The sequence below is a fragment of the Osmerus eperlanus genome, chromosome 20 (assembly GCF_963692335.1).
Source record: "Osmerus eperlanus chromosome 20, fOsmEpe2.1, whole genome shotgun sequence".
Classification (NCBI taxonomy): Eukaryota; Metazoa; Chordata; class Actinopteri; order Osmeriformes; family Osmeridae; genus Osmerus; species Osmerus eperlanus.
Genome location: NC_085037.1, coordinates 4,188,159 through 4,203,023, shown reverse-complemented (window position 1 = coordinate 4,203,023; position 14,865 = coordinate 4,188,159). Strand labels below are relative to the sequence as shown.

Genomic DNA, 14,865 nt, shown 5'->3' with positions numbered 1-14,865 from the left:
AGACACGTGATCGAGAATAACAACAAACATCCTCGTGAGAAAAAAACTACAAGCACGTGATCTGACGCCATTATTTAAGTCGCTAGCGCGGGCATTTGAAGAAAAGAGGAAGTTCTCTTGGCACGTACTCATAAGATTGAGCGAAAAGCGAGTCGTTGGACACAAATTTTACGTGTTGTACTGTACAGATCGAGTCCAAGGTATGTAGTTTGCTACTTACCTCGCACAACCTCATGCACGTAGGTGCACTTTGTGGTGACTAGCCAATCACTTTACAACTAAAGGCATAATAACTGTTAATTTAGCTGCAGGGTAGTAGTAGCTACAGAACTACATTATCTTAAATGTCTTTATAACGTTACTAGTAGCATGATTGCTGTACATACGGCGTAGGTTGTTTGCGAGTTTGAATGTTAGTAGATTATGGGATTGAAATGTGTAGTTTGTTAACGTAGTAAGGCTAGCATGAAGAGCATGTGCCTGCACTACTGTGGGCAATCGGCGTTTTGCTTTTGGCGCTTTTTCCGTGGTACAGTAAAGTGTGTCGCACCTGAGTGGGTGGGATTCTATTGTTACTCTGGAGTAAGTATTGTAACAATTCTGTTTTAACTTTCTTTAGCTAAATTCAACAAGAAAATGAATACCAGCCGGACCTTCAAACACGTAGAGAACTCTTCTGAGAACATTAAGGTATATTGTTCGGGTATTTTTGGGTTCGGATAACTGTACCACTCGAGCTTTAAACGTTGTTCAGTACTGTACAGTACTGGGTCACTACTTGTATTTGCAACCAGTGATTGTGTATATTTTGGGTTGATGGCTAGCCCTCTGACCGCCACGCAAAATAACATTGAGAATTAGTTATTAGTAAACTGGCTTTATCACTTAGTATACCATGGTTCTTGTCAATAATATTAAAATGGGGCTACAATCAGTTGGCTTTTAATATACGACCAGTAACATCTTTAAATGCCATTCAGCAGCCTCTTTAGTTTTTTCCCGAGTTTGCTTTGATCGTATTACTGTAAAGTAAACATGGAGTTAAATATTAAGTGAGGTTAGCCTTACATTTATTGACATTCAATATTCACAACCTAGCAGCTCCTTATCAGGCCTGGAACTCACAGATGTCTTAAAGTAATTCAACACACACAACCCCCTTAGGCACTGAAACTGCAGCCTGGAACTTCACCAAACAATGTCACAACATTGTCGAGTCGGTGAAAACATTAACTTGTTTAAAAACTCGCACTGAGCCGTGGGTGACCACTTTCCCACGGTCATTATTTGTTTAAGAATGCACACAGTAAGATAATAACCTGGTGGAAAAAGGTCCAATGACAGCCCGTGGGAATCTGCAGCCAAGCCATTATGCTTTGGAAGGTTAGACCAGCCCCTTTCCCACGGCTATGGGCCAGTCAGACATAAAGTTGGTCATGCACTTACTTACTTACTCACTTATTTCCCCCTTCTCTGAAATAAAAGTGTAACGATGTATCAGGAGAAGGGCGCCTAACCCAAGGTGACTAGAGTCTTAGCTCATGGGTCGAGGGGGGGGGGACATCCATTTGGTGAATTTTCCTTTATTAGTAAGGTTGTGTTGTAATGCAAGGAACTTTTGTTTGCCTAAGGGACACAAGTCATTAATTCCAAGTTTGGGGCTTTTTCCTTTTAGAATTTTTTTGCAGCATCCGACCAGGGAATGGGACCCCCCAGGAAAAGCCTGCAGGTTCTCCAGCCCTCTGCTGTCAACATGAATGTGGGCAGGATAAAACTGGTATGTAGTGGGGCCAAGACTCTGGTCATGTGTGGCTTCATCTGACTGGCTTGATCATTCAGTGAGCCCCCTGCCAACAGCACACAACTTGTGATAAAACCAGGCAGCCACTAGATCTGAACAAATGAAGTGTTTTAACTTTGCAGTGTCAAATGAGGTTGATCTCTCGTGTAAGACTAGATGTCTACATTAGATTGAATCTGGTGGGTGGTCATTTCTCAGGCAGGGAAGGCTGTGCCCAAAAGGAAACAGTGGAACCCAGAACAGGTGAAGGGTTCCAAGAGGTCCAAGGCTGAAGTCAAGTCCACACAGACGGAAAACCTCCCAGATGGCCTCTCCACAGAGGCATATGAACTCATGGTCAAAGGTAGGTTGTCTTTTTAGTTCACGAGCTAGCACATACGATTGTTTTGGTGGCTGGCTCTTTTTGAAATGGGTGTTTTTGATTTGATCTCAGAGCAACAGAGCCTTTTACATCTGTGCTCATCCTATATCTGCTATAAATTCATTTGGTCCCACATCGGAACTGCATTGGTCAGTGTTACCTGGGTAACTCCTGATGGATACAGTAGTCATCAGTCTCTTTGGGGGGGTACACCAACCCCATTTGTGTTTCTGTGGTTGAATGACTTTCTCCCTCCTTCAGAAACCCCTCCTTCAAGCTATTGGAAAGAAGTGGCTGAGGAACGTAGGAAGGCTCTGTACGACGTTCTCCAGGAAAATGAGAAGGTGAGTTAATGGCTCATCGCGGGGAGACTAATGTTTAGCCACCCATGTAGCCCTATCCCACGCTCCCAGTGACCGCTGGAGTCTAGCCAAGTACTTTTTGATTGAGAACAATGAGTTTGCTCGGTTCAGGTTTCAGGTAAGAACTAGCTATCGCCATTAATCTGTAGTGGAATGTTTACCTTTTTGTCAGTCCTTTCAAGGCGGTGTTGAAGATCAGCTTTGTCCTCAGATTGCAATAGACCGAGCCTCCATATTACCCTGCTCTTATTGACTTTGACTTGTGTTCTGAACAGTTGCACAAAGAGATTGAGGCCAAAGATGAGCAGATCGCCCATCTGAGGAGTGAGAACGAGGAGCTGCAGGAGCTGGCTCAGCATGTCCAGCACATGGCCGACATGATCGAGGTAGGTCCTCCAAACCCTCCCACTCACCCCAAGAGGTGGAACAGATTCCAGAAGGCTGTTGTGGAGGACATGCCTGTAAATGTTCTTTTTTACTTTTTTTGTCCTTTCAGAGGTTAACGGGTAAGAGCCCAGAAAGTCTTGAGGACCTGAGGGAGATCGCTTTGGATGTTGATGAGTTGGAAGAGCTTGAGGAATCAGATGATGACTGCACACCCAGTGAGGAGGAGGAGGAGGAGGAGGAAGTACAGAATAAAGATCAAGCTGAAGCCAATTGAACAAGTTAATTTGTCCCAAGTGGAGGTCGGACTGAGTTGGAATATGCCCTTGCTGCTCAATGGTTCTTTTTACAGTATTCTGACAGGAAAGACTGTTCACAATTAATTCACTGTAAATTATTGGTGCGTTATTCACTGAAACCATTTGATTCTGGGGCTTTGATAGGGGAAGGCTGGTTTTGTTTTTAAGATGTTTTTTTTTTTTTCCTTTCTGGTGTTAAACACTTATTTATGCAGTTGTATTGCATCATTGTTTTATGTAGATTGTTTGAAATAAACACTTTATTTAAAGATGCATTTCTTTTTAACATTTGAAGGTGTTCTCTGGGAGCCACCTTTTTGTATCTCAACTGCTTTTGTTTTCTGGGATCTTGATCATTTGTGCTGGCCAGAACCCGAGAATGCAAAGCAGTTCCTGGGCATGGTTCTTGGGCCAACCAAACCAGTCTTCTCCCTCCAGGACCTCAAGGCTCCCCCTGAGGCTCTGTGAGCTCATGAGTTTGCGGATCGCTGGGACGTTGTTGTAGCACAGGGTGTTGAGGAGGTAGCAGCTCCACAGTTTGGCTCTGGTGGACAGGGGACTAGCTGGATCCATCAGCTCCTGGGTCATGGACAATGGAAACATCAAGTTATTGTTAACTGACATTTAGATGAGTTATGGGATGTTTCTGTTCTTAGATTTCAAGATTGGCTACTTAGTCCTCTTCATTACATAAAACATTCCGATTTTGTGCTATAACCTTAATCTCAAACACATTGGATGTTTTTTGTTGTTGCTTTGATTCAGTTAAGGAGTTTATTCAAGGACTCCCTGGTTAACTCCAAGGAGGGGCAGGCATGCAATATCCCAAATGTATTCAATAACGTAATTACCGGCAAGAGGTGGTACAGGCCAAGGATGCAGGCTTGGTGCTGGTTGCTCAGATGCATGTAACACATTCCTGTCAGGCTCTCTAGTACCCTGATCCTTTGATCATCTGATATGTCTGGAGATCGCAGGAAGTCAACAATGGTGGGCATGTACTCTGCAACGCACATCGCAACTCCATAGCTACCTGGGAAATGACACATTCATTTGATTTTTTTTTGACATTCTTTTCTTAATTTGGACCCTTTGAGGAACACTGCACGTCTACATAAACAACTCCCTCTTTCCCCTCACTGTTCAGCTATTGGCTACATTGATAGAGGGTGTATAGAGTGCTTCAAGCCATCAAATATCACAATCCTGGATTAGGGGGAGAAAGGGAGCCAGAGTTGGTACAATAATTGTGTACCTCACTGGCTACTTTAGTTTCCTTGTCAGTGTTGTATTTTGGAATTGTACACTAAAATAGATATGATAGTCTTATTGTATAAAAACGTACAATAGATGTTAATATTGTATGTGTAGTGTTATGTTTTTAGTATGTTGAAATGTGAACAGCACAGTAGCCTACCGGTGTATGCCAGTAATCCAATGTTGTGGACTCCCTGCACTCTTATATCCAGTGGCAGTGCCGTGTTCTGAATAGCCTGACCTGCTATTTGAATTTTCTTCTTGTGATGGTTCTGATATCCTTCGTTGGACTCCTCAACTTGAGGAAACAGGTAATGTTTGATGTAGCTGTTGTAAAACAACAAAACACGCTGATACATGGCTGCTGTCACCTTTGTGGGGAAAAAGTACAGTCATTTGTTACATTTGTTTACTTTTGAATACGACATGGAATACAAATACACATAGAATACGTGCTGTGGTGGAATGTTTGACATGACATTCCAACTGTCCGGACAGAACTGGCTTTTGGTTCAGGCGACTGTATTCAGATTCCATTTGTGAATTGTGCATACCATTAAGGTAAATTAATTTGTGAAGCAATTGAAGTAAACTTGCTATTCGTCTGCAATGAACTATACCATCTGTTTTAGCACTTTTGTACTGTTTTGCACTGTATAGTATAGCCCATGTTGCTGCTTCAACCCAACATTATTGAAAAAGAACGAATTATGAATAAAAGACCAAATAGGTTTTCGTAATTCTGCAAAAATAAACTTTATTGCAACTTTCAATGAGCAAAGGAAATACTGTGAACCAATATGAAGTGTTTAGCTAATGCAATCAGTACTAAAGCCAACAAAGGGTAGCAAGTTCAACCCCAAGTTTCAGATTTCTATTCATTAAGCAAACAGCTGCTTTTATGAGTAATATATAAGTACATGTACATATCTGGGCACAAACACGTACACATTTGATAACTTGGAATTGAGTAGAAGCAACATATTTCCAAACACTCCTAACACTGGTCTATAGACATTGTGTCTATAGATACAAGCAAGTAACTCATACACATGTTAGATGAGTCTTTAAAACAAATGTACCAAAATACTGCAGTGCTATTCACATCATGGGGAAAGCTGAGGCATAATTATGCAAGAAAAGTACGTGTTCAATGCCAAACTGTTCTAGAAACATTTCTACAAGCCTTCTTCCGTTTGAGCAATAACTTTCAGACATTTACAGCTCATACAAACAAATAGGAAAAAGAAAACGTCACAAAAATATTACCACTTTTGTGTTATGGCTTTTAGACAGTGTGCAATTCGAGACCCATTATTAGTTAGAAGATTCTGATAGTCTTTTTTTATATGTTGTGCTTAAAAGGTATTTGTTTGTGGCCAACTTCCAGACATGTTCCAGAATACATTCCTCTAAATAGTTAATGAAGTCTTATAAAATATTTTTAAATTAACATTTTTGATTTTCCTTTGGTTACATGTCTATTGAGTAATAAAGAAATATTTCAAATATATACTGTATTTTATTTATTGCAACATTTTGGGGAACTCTATATTAACAAATTCCATTATGATAAAAAATAGAAACAACCATCCAACCAAAATATCAATAGCTGAAAATAGCTCAATATATAAGTCCAATTGTACTTCTTACTAAGATCATCCCCAATGGTATTAACGCATGTTTTTTCTTCTTCATTATAACACTTCAAATACTATCAGAATTGATCAAAACATAGAACATAAATATACTGCTCATTTACATGTAAGATACTGTATCACCTCCACTCTTACTCCATAAAGTCAAATCCAAAACAATATTAGAATCACAAGGTTATGAGTAACAGAATGTCATAGAACATAAATTAAGTTATAAAAAAAACAAAAAAAACTGTCATGGTGGCTTGGCACCAGACTCAGTAGTCAAGTTAAAATGAAGTAGGGCGAGTATGCACTTGTGGAGCCTGATCTTGTGCCAAGTTAACCTTTATCCCCCATATCTACGAAGGCCACTCTGATACTGGATCTATGCCTGAAGGGACAACCTCACCTTACAGCTAGTCACAACAGATATACGAGCTAATATAGCATTCTGGTCTCACAACACAGTAAGAAATTCCATTTCGTTGTGTACACTCTGTTCCTCCCAGGAAAACTAGCTAACTAACTGCTACACTGCAATAGTACCTGTTACAAGCATGGAGCACTGCTTTTCAACTCAACAGTCCTCCCTTACACCCAACGCTTGCACAATAAGCATAACAGCTGTTTTTAAAATCCCTGAAACTTGACAGAACGTACCAGATAAAACAGAACACAAACTTAGGCCAGTTTGATATGCCACACACGTTACCCTGGGTAGAATGTGCAGTATTTACATGCCTTGTGCCACAGTGCAACATTTCTGAAAAAAGCGCCTGTTTCCTAATCGTTCTCAAATGAACATCGCCAACAAATGCTAATCATTAATCACAATTATATCAAATACCATAATTAGGACACTGGAGAGGAACAATGTCAAACGCAACCGTGATAATAGTCATTATGATAACAATAGTCATTATGATAACAATAGTCACTGTGAAGATGTTCTGTGCAATGGGAGGAGGTGGTGTGGTAGTGGTCGTTAAGTGGCATTGGTTAAGAGGTTAATGAGGTGTGCTTCTGGGCACTGATGAACACCCCGACCCCCCTCCTCCTTCCCCCTGGCCCCCCCCAGCCCCCCTCAGGCCCCCCCTCAAGTCCGGTACGACTTCTGAGGCCCAACTGACCAGTATCAAAGCCTGGTCGCGGTTGACAAGATGAGGAAAAAGAGTGCACGTATGTGTTTGTCTCCTCATGGTTTGAGATGACTGCTAAACAGTTGGCCAGTCTGCTTTCCCCAGAAAAGCCGTGTTGACGAGGGTGGGTGTAACCTGGGGTTGTTGGTGCCTCTGGGTGTGGGGGGGGGGGGGGGGGGGAGAGGGGTTGCAGAGGCAGGTCTGGAGGTGGCAGGGGTCAAGGTCCAGATCCTGGCGTGGCCTCAGAAGGCGGTGGTGACGGCGTTCCCTCGCCGCGTGCCCAGTCGGACCATCTCCCCAGGCACCGTGTCCAACTGCTCGTACGCCAGCCTCCCCTCCTCACCTGGGCGGGCGACACACACAGCTCAAAACGTCAGCCCACTGGGGATACAGTCTTAACCGTAAACGTCCTGACGGGCAGCCCAAAGCAGTGCTGAGGACAATGCTTTGCTGTATCTGAAGACACTCTCAGGAGACAGCCATGGACGAGAGAGGGGAAGAGGTCACCCTGAGATTCTTTGCATTCTTTCCTTTTTTATTCCAAAAAAGGAAACTTACCAAAAGTGAGCAGGGTCTCAACGGCCATGTGACGTAGCTTCTCGTCTGCTGAGTCACACAGCAGTGTGACAGCCCTGATGCTTTCTACTGCCTGAGAGAGAGAGAGAGAGAGAGAGAGAGAGAGACAGAGACAAAGTTAGGGCAAAGTACTGTTTGTTGGAATAGTTGTCACAGAGGAAGAGAAGACACATCAAGATAAGAACTGTTTCCTAGCAGTGTCGTGGGTATTCAGGGAAGGATCGGGAATGACAAACTTTGTGTAAACAACATTACTGAACAATATTTATAACAGTAACTCGAGTAAAATAGATGTAAAATGCATCAAGTGAAACGTGCTGCTGTTAGGAGGAGGCTGGTACTCAGGTCTAGTTAGAATGGACTGGGCTCTAAGTAATTGGCTGGTAGAGAGAGGTTGACAGGCGTAATACCCAATCACAGTGGGCCATCAGCCCACATGCCTGGGCCAGACAGACGGCACTTATTTTTATATAAGCGGGGGGTTATTTACATTTCACTTTGCAGCCATCGGCCCCAATTGTCTAGAGGCCAACTGGGAAAACTGCAGATGGCCAGTCAGTCATTGTGGGTATTGATAAGATAACGGCACTGATGACCTAATTAAATCACCCTACTTATCATTAATAGTTCACACTGACCTGTAAACAGCTGAGAGCAGCGCAGGCAGCCCTCTGGGTTTGACCCTGGGCCTCCGACAGGGCCTGGGTGTAGCAATCCACCGCCTGCACACCAGGAAAAGACAGGAACACTCAGCTCTTTTTGACGTGACAGACAAACAGGGCGAGGTTTACACGGGGAGGGGGGGGGAGTGGACTGAACGGCTGACACAGAACAGACAGACGACATATCTCTCTGTTCCTCTCACTCTTCCCGTTCTCCCTCTCCCCCTTTCTTTTGTTCTGTCGCTCACCCCCTCCCCTCCTCCTCACTCCCTCTTCCTGTCTCACGCACTGTAAACCTGTCCCCCGGCCCGGCCCAGCCCCGGTCGCTGTGCTCACCCTGGTCCTGAAGCGGGGGTGTGAAGCGGCCGAGGTGAGGAAGGTGGTGGCGGCCTGATGGACCAGGGGGTCTTCCAGGGTGAGGAGGGAGGCCAGGGCGCACATGGTGGCCTGCCGGGGCCACAGACTGGTCACACACACCTCGTCCAGCTCACACACACACCGCTCGGAGTCGCCGCTGCTCAGGGTTTCGGCAAAGATGACTGAAGCACACACACAAACACACATCAGGTTAGAGGTGAAAGAAATATAGTTTTGCAGCCGACAAAAGGTACTGTTTTGGAGGTGTGTATGAGAGGAAGGAGGGAGCCAGGCATGTCCATGTGTCTGTGCATGCTAGTGTATACATATCTGTCCTAATGCGTGTGTGCATACATACTAAAGTGTGTGTGTGTGTGTCCTGCCTCACCTTCCTGGGCCACCTGCAGAAGGTGTTCCTCCATGGACGTGACGGCGTGGTCGCAGACGTAGCCATGGAACTGGAAGACGGTGAGCACGTCCTGGGCCAGCGCCGAGGCAGGGGGCCCGGGGGGCCCAGCGGGGGCCAGCTCACTCCTGTCCACCATCTCACTCACCACCAGACGCAGAGCTATGGGGGGCGGGAGGGGGGGAGAGGGAGAGAGAGAGAGAGAGGGGGAGTAAAGGGAGAGATCCAAAAAGGATAGATTGTGAAGGTTGTGAACACAGGAGGAAAAAGTTCAATAAAATATGCTGCCTTTACTTGTACAAGTAGATCTTGAGTATCAAAACTCCCACAAAACATTCCTATATTCATATATAATAACCGGACCACATACCGGTGTCTTCAGCGTGCGGGTGTCTCTCCTGCAATGTTGAGGTCAAGTTGTGATTCATGTGCTTGAACACGCGGTCCAGCGTGGTGTGGAAGAGGCCACCGGAGCCGCTCCATTCAGACCACAGGGCCATCATGGCCGGCCGCTCTGCTAGCCCTGGGAGCACTGAGGGCACAGGCGGGGATGGCAGGAGAATCAAAACAAGCGTCCATTATCACCATACTCGGCTTGGAGCCAGATTGGAGCCATGCAGCCCACCGTCACAGCTACCCAGTTGAGCTTTGCACACCTCACACAACTCCCACTTACAAAACACACTCCTACACACACACTCCCTCTCTCTCTTATCTAATACATTATCCTGACAGTTGAATACCTAGTCATCTAGTACCCACCATCTGCAGCAGAGGTGACAGTCCCCAGTCTCTCCACACTTATCTCCCCCAGCTCCTCCAGCAGCACCGTCTGGGCAGACAGCTTGCTCAGCAGGGCCCGGCGCTGCCAGGGGCTCCTCCCAGTGGACAGTTGCTGCAATGACACACGAGAAAGGCGGCGTTTATTAAGATCCGCAGTCATGCAGTCCGAGGCGGCGTATTGGTAGCAGGCGTATCGTACCTGGATGAGGTGGTCGCAGTACTGCAGGTGGATGACGATGGCTACGTCCAGGTTCTCGTTCCCTGTGGTGAGGGGCAGGGGGCTGCCTGCCACACTGTTGCCCACTCCGGTGTCCTCTGTCAGGGCTTCGCTCAGGTGGCCCCTGGCCTCCGGGTGCTGGCCTGGTCTGGAGAATTGAGAAGGCAAGGCGCATACAGAGTCACCACTAGAGGGCAGCAGTACAGTAATTATTACAGGCAAATCAAGGAAATATACTGTATATCACCAAACATTATTTGTTGTGGATATGAGCTACTACTGTTGAGTGTAGCTTGTTATAGTGATTAAAGGGATCTTGCAATGCCTTTTTGGGTGCAAGGTACAAGCTTTCTGTACTAAAGTAATCCTAAATGAAGTGTTCTGAGTCTATTGGAACTAGTTCAATGTTCAGGGTTGAGAAACATTGGCCTGGGCGGGCCAGGGGATGGAAGGAGAGGCTAAAGAGAGAAGAGGAACAAAGATGGCTATTCTAAGCCCCGATTTCCCAAGAAGGACAAAATAGCTGCCACAGAAACCTCAATAAATAGAGAAACGGGGGGGGGGGGGGGCGGTCACTTTTCTCTCATCCTCGATCACCCTTAATCATATTCCTTTTTTCCCCTCTTGCCTATCCCCTGTCCACCCCTTCCCTCTCCCTCCGGTCCTCACCCCATCCGGTCCGCCTCCATGTCGAAGAAGGCGGAGCGCAGCAGGCCGAGGCCCGGGGCGGCGTCGTCTCCCGTGTCCTCGTCGTCAAAGTCGGAGGTGTTCAGGAAGTCGAAGCTCTCCAGGGCGCTCTCCACCGTCAGGCTGAGGCTGGAAGACCGGCTCCGGTGACCCGGCAGACGACACTGTTGGGGGTGGTGGTGGGGAGGGAGGGGGGTTAGAGGAGCTACAACTTGAGAAACCTGGCAACCGCAAACTTTGCTCTCATCAGCATTATTTCCTTTTCACTTTAGTATGGGTATACAGACTGTTACACTGAAACGTAACGAGAGGTATACTGTAAAATACTGTAAACATGACAGTCGTAGTGGCCATTTTCTTCACCCATGAGATCCACATTGATTTGAAATCCTCCCAGTAGGGTCGTCCCAGACAGGAAGTGACCTACCTTGAGCAGGTCCTCCAGCCTCATCAGCTCCTGCTCCAGGTCTTGCAGCTCTCTGCAGCGCTGGGTCAAGCCCTCCAGCCTGATCAGCAGGCTCTGGAGGGCCTCCTCCAGGCTACTCTCCAGGAAGGCTCTGCTCCCCTCGCCAGCCCAGCTCAGGTCCCCCGTCTGGGGCAGGATGTCGGACGACGTCAGCCTCCTCACCAGCTGCCTGGTCAGGCTCCCGGCCTCCTCCGTGTCCAGCTCCACCGGCTTCAGCTCCGAGGCGTCGTCCTCCGGCGCCCCCGCGTGGTCGAGGAACACGTCCTCGGGCGCCACGGTGGAGAGCTGGCTCTCGGAGCAGAGCGAGGGGGCGACGGACTCGGTGCCGGAGGCCGGGCGGTCGCGCTGGGACTCGGCGCGCTCCCACTCGCATTCCGCCTCCTCGCTGGCGAGGCTGCCGCTTCCCCCGCTCTCCTCGTCCCCTGCTTGTTCGTCCTCCTCCACCAAACCAGCGGGGATTCCAATGTCTTCCCTGGCGGCGTGGGGAGGGATGCGAGGCGGCGAGTCGCTTTCTGGGGGGGTGACGGTGATCTCTGGGGTGGACTGCCCCGGGGCGAGGCTGGAGTTGTGGGTGGAGGCCGAGGTGTCGGAGAAGGTGAAGGAGAGGCGCTTGCACTCGGCCACGCCACAGCCTCCGTTCTCAAAGACGTCGTCAGGGAGGGTGGACTGGAGGGAGGGAGGGAGAGAGGGAATTAGAGGAGGGCAGGAGAGGGAGAAAAAGCTCAGAATGAACGAATGAACCGTTGAAAGAGAAAAAGCATCACGGAAGGAGATGGAAGCACTGTCTCGGTTTAACGTATCAAGAATTGGACGGCATCAAAGCTGAATCCCTTGGGGGGGGGGAGGGGGGGGGCAGAGCACGACAACACTGGTTAGCACAGGCATGCACAGACACACCAGGAGGCGCGAGCCAAAGCGCATGCACAAGCTGGCATCAGAGAAACTGGGGGGGGGGGGGGGGGGAGAGAGAGAGAGGTGGGGGGTAGAACCACACAATATGAGGGGGTGGGGGGTGGGGATGGGGAGCGCAGCACACCTCACTCACATAGACCTCCAGACTGGACTTGGGGCGTGGCCGGAGGGAGGCCAGGTCCCCGAACGACCGGCTGCGCCTCAGCCTCTCTAAGAGGTTGTCCCTGCAGCAGGAAGGAGAGGTGGTGGCGCCCGGCGGGGGGGTGGGGACGCCACTTGGCCGGCGAACAAACGCGTAGATAGTGGGGTGGGGTGGTTTAGACGGGGAGTAAGGAGGGGTGCGGTTGGGTTAGGATTGACATGGTGATGGGGGAGGGAGGGAGAGGGGGGTTTACAAGTACATGGAGCGGGGGTGGGGGGGTGGTGTGGGGTGGGGGGGTTAGTCAAAGGGAAGGAGTGTTGGGTTAGGGTTAGTGAGGCCGTGGCGTTAGCATTGCTACATTCCCGTACACATGAACACACACAGGGCCGTTCCCAAGCTCTCGGCTCCACAGTCAACACAGGCTGGGCGAAGGTGTTCTTGCAGATGACATGGCCGTGAAGTGCTCCTGGACTTCATACACTTCTTACCAACTCTCTCCCTGATGTCAAACCCAGCGGAAAATCGAAACTTTACCCAACTGAAGACAAACTATCTCCCCTCTCCCCCCCCCTCTCTCCCTCCCCCAACCCCAGGAGTAGGAAGCTGTGAGGGGGACTCACAAAGAAGGAGGTGTCCTGGAAGGTGGGGGTCTCGGGCGTGCCCTGGCTGTACACCGACACCCGCCTCTGCAGGGCCGCAGCCTTGCTCACGTTGCCCGACGACAGGGTCAGATCCTCCACGTCAAACGGACTGAGGTTTGGAGGGACACACAAAGAAGACATATTGTATTTTCTCCAAATGCTTTTTTTTACAACTAAATACTGACTGTTCGTTCCTGCAGTGGACAGTATAACATTACTTCACAGGTACTGATGTCTAGTAAAGCTTGTATAGGTCAAGGACAATATATTTATCGCTTATAAGACATTGAGTACTGGATACATGAATGATTATCCTTTGTTGTCATTACTGATTTCTTTGAACAGTTCCCAAAACAAATATAACAAATTCATTCACTATTATAACCAATGCAAGCGAAGCCCGTATGAAAGAGATGCACTCACAACCATGTGACCTCCAGGTTGAGTTTGATGGTTCCCAGGTCATTGACGTCCACCGCCACCACCTGGGGCATGGCAGTGAACAGGTCCTTGGTCTCACAGATCACGCTGCCCACCAGGATGTGGGTCGCCAGCCCCTTCAGCTCAGTCACCTGAGGGAAACACAGAAGGCCAACCAGAGTTAATTAAGTTCATTAAGATGAATTTCATAGATGACATTAGTGATTGTTCAATTGATTGTTGTTGATTTGTGGAACGGGGGTTAGGCGGCGTACTGCACCTTGATGTTGATGAGGTCCGAGACAAGGGGAGTGAAGACCATCTCCTCTCCATCCCAGCTCTGCCTGGAGTTGGACTCTATCTTGCCCTTCAGCTTCCACCTCTGACGGCCGTAACGCATGAAGATCTGAAGACGGGATGGAGAGAGAGAGAGAGAAAGAGAGAGAGAGAGAGGAGGGAGGATAGGGAGAGAGGGGAAAGGGGAGGGGGAAGGGAGAGAGAGAGAGGGAGGATAGGGAGAGGGGGAATGGAGAGAGAGAGAGGGAGAGAGGAGGGAGGATAGGGAGAGAGGGGAGGGGAAGCAAGGTCAGCGAGTAAAAAGAGAGGGGGGGATAAGGTGGGGGGGGGATAGAGGAAGAAATGTCTAGCTTGCTAAAAGCCAAGTTATTGATGATGACATGACAGAGATGGATTAGAGGTACAGACATTCTACACACCTCATACTGGTCTCCTGGACAGAGCCTTGCAAATCCAGCCAAACCTAAAAAAAAAAAAAAGAGATGGAAAGGTGTAATTATAGATATGTCGAAAATGCATACATACAAAATACATTTGCGATAACAATACATACACACTTACATCCAATACAAATATACTTTATTACTTAGTATAAGTACTGTTTCTTGCTAACATTTAGAACAGGAAACTTCTGGAGCATAAAAAAAGCATTAAGCATAAATACTAGCTTAATCATTCAAACGAGCGGGTCCCTTGCCTGTTTCGGGCTCTAGGGAGAGAGCTGCCCAAATCAGCATCTGACTCGTCTAATTATCCAAGCAGAGTGGCTGCTCTGGGATGCGTGTGTGTTTAAGTGCACTTTGTTAATCCTTGCTTTTGTCTTAAACCTGATTTCCTAGTCCACCTGCCCTGGCATTACCTTTCATCTTGATGTGGAACTCCCCGAGCAAGTTCTCCAGCTCCCCCTCGAAGGTGCTCATGTTCTGAGAAGGGAAGTGGAGATGAGCTACTGACAGTCATCACAACCCATTAATCTTGTGATTGTGACAGTACCTGCGGAACTCAAATCACGTGATAAGAAGATGGTGGAGTGCTGATGGATGTGCGGGCGTGTGA

General features: G+C 47.8%; 3 protein-coding genes across 6 annotated transcripts in view; 1 reads left to right on the top strand and 2 right to left on the bottom strand.

The window, feature by feature from the left end:
- The first annotated feature begins 6 nt into the window (after nt 1-6).
- gmnn (geminin DNA replication inhibitor) lies at nt 7-3,432 on the top strand. Its single transcript, XM_062446165.1, has 7 exons — nt 7-200; nt 620-690; nt 1,676-1,777; nt 2,000-2,144; nt 2,424-2,506; nt 2,800-2,910; nt 3,021-3,432. The coding sequence occupies exons 2-7, from the start codon at nt 637-639 to the stop codon at nt 3,183-3,185; spliced, it is 660 nt and encodes a 219-aa protein (XP_062302149.1). The 5' UTR covers nt 7-200; nt 620-636; the 3' UTR covers nt 3,186-3,432.
- A 12-nt stretch (nt 3,433-3,444) lies between these two features.
- On the bottom strand, nt 3,445-4,861 carry LOC134007031 (armadillo-like helical domain-containing protein 2). Its single transcript, XM_062446166.1, has 3 exons — nt 4,625-4,861; nt 4,059-4,240; nt 3,445-3,786 (listed from the first exon to the last, which is right to left on the bottom strand). The coding sequence occupies exons 1-3, from the start codon at nt 4,821-4,823 to the stop codon at nt 3,532-3,534; spliced, it is 636 nt and encodes a 211-aa protein (XP_062302150.1). The 5' UTR covers nt 4,824-4,861; the 3' UTR covers nt 3,445-3,531.
- A 2,317-nt stretch (nt 4,862-7,178) lies between these two features.
- ripor2 (RHO family interacting cell polarization regulator 2) overlaps nt 7,179-14,865 on the bottom strand; it is a 52,495-nt gene continuing 44,808 nt past the window's right edge. For all 4 annotated transcript variants that reach the window (XM_062446140.1, XM_062446141.1, XM_062446142.1 and 1 more), the window contains exons 8-22: nt 14,669-14,732; nt 14,229-14,272; nt 13,793-13,918; nt 13,516-13,664; nt 13,072-13,201; nt 11,359-12,063; nt 10,914-11,095; nt 10,227-10,392; nt 10,007-10,139; nt 9,615-9,776; nt 9,227-9,406; nt 8,818-9,020; nt 8,458-8,541; nt 7,802-7,892; nt 7,179-7,586 (exon numbers count right to left, since the gene is read on the bottom strand). In XM_062446140.1, the coding sequence (XP_062302124.1) occupies nt 7,486-7,586; nt 7,802-7,892; nt 8,458-8,541; nt 8,818-9,020; nt 9,227-9,406; nt 9,615-9,776; nt 10,007-10,139; nt 10,227-10,392; nt 10,914-11,095; nt 11,359-12,063; nt 13,072-13,201; nt 13,516-13,664; nt 13,793-13,918; nt 14,229-14,272; nt 14,669-14,732 (2,520 nt within the window). In that variant the 3' untranslated portion in view covers nt 7,179-7,485. The remainder of the gene's footprint in view (nt 7,587-7,801; nt 7,893-8,457; nt 8,542-8,817; nt 9,021-9,226; nt 9,407-9,614; nt 9,777-10,006; nt 10,140-10,226; nt 10,393-10,913; nt 11,096-11,358; nt 12,064-13,071; nt 13,202-13,515; nt 13,665-13,792; nt 13,919-14,228; nt 14,273-14,668; nt 14,733-14,865) is intronic.

Coding starts and splice junctions, on each gene's coding strand:
- LOC134007031 (XM_062446166.1), bottom strand. CDS start 4,823: ATGTATCAGCGTGTTTTGTTGTTTTACAACAGCTACATCAAACATTAC. Junction 4,241..4,624: donor TGGATTACTGGCATACACCG/GTAGGCTACTGT, acceptor GTCATTTCCCAG/GTAGCTATGGAGTTGCGATG. Junction 3,787..4,058: donor GCCTGTACCACCTCTTGCCG/GTAATTACGTTA, acceptor TCCATGACCCAG/GAGCTGATGGATCCAGCTAG.
- gmnn (XM_062446165.1), top strand. CDS start 637: ATGAATACCAGCCGGACCTTCAAACACGTAGAGAACTCTTCTGAGAAC. Junction 2,145..2,423: donor ATATGAACTCATGGTCAAAG/GTAGGTTGTCTT, acceptor TCCCTCCTTCAG/AAACCCCTCCTTCAAGCTAT. Junction 2,911..3,020: donor ACATGGCCGACATGATCGAG/GTAGGTCCTCCA, acceptor TTGTCCTTTCAG/AGGTTAACGGGTAAGAGCCC.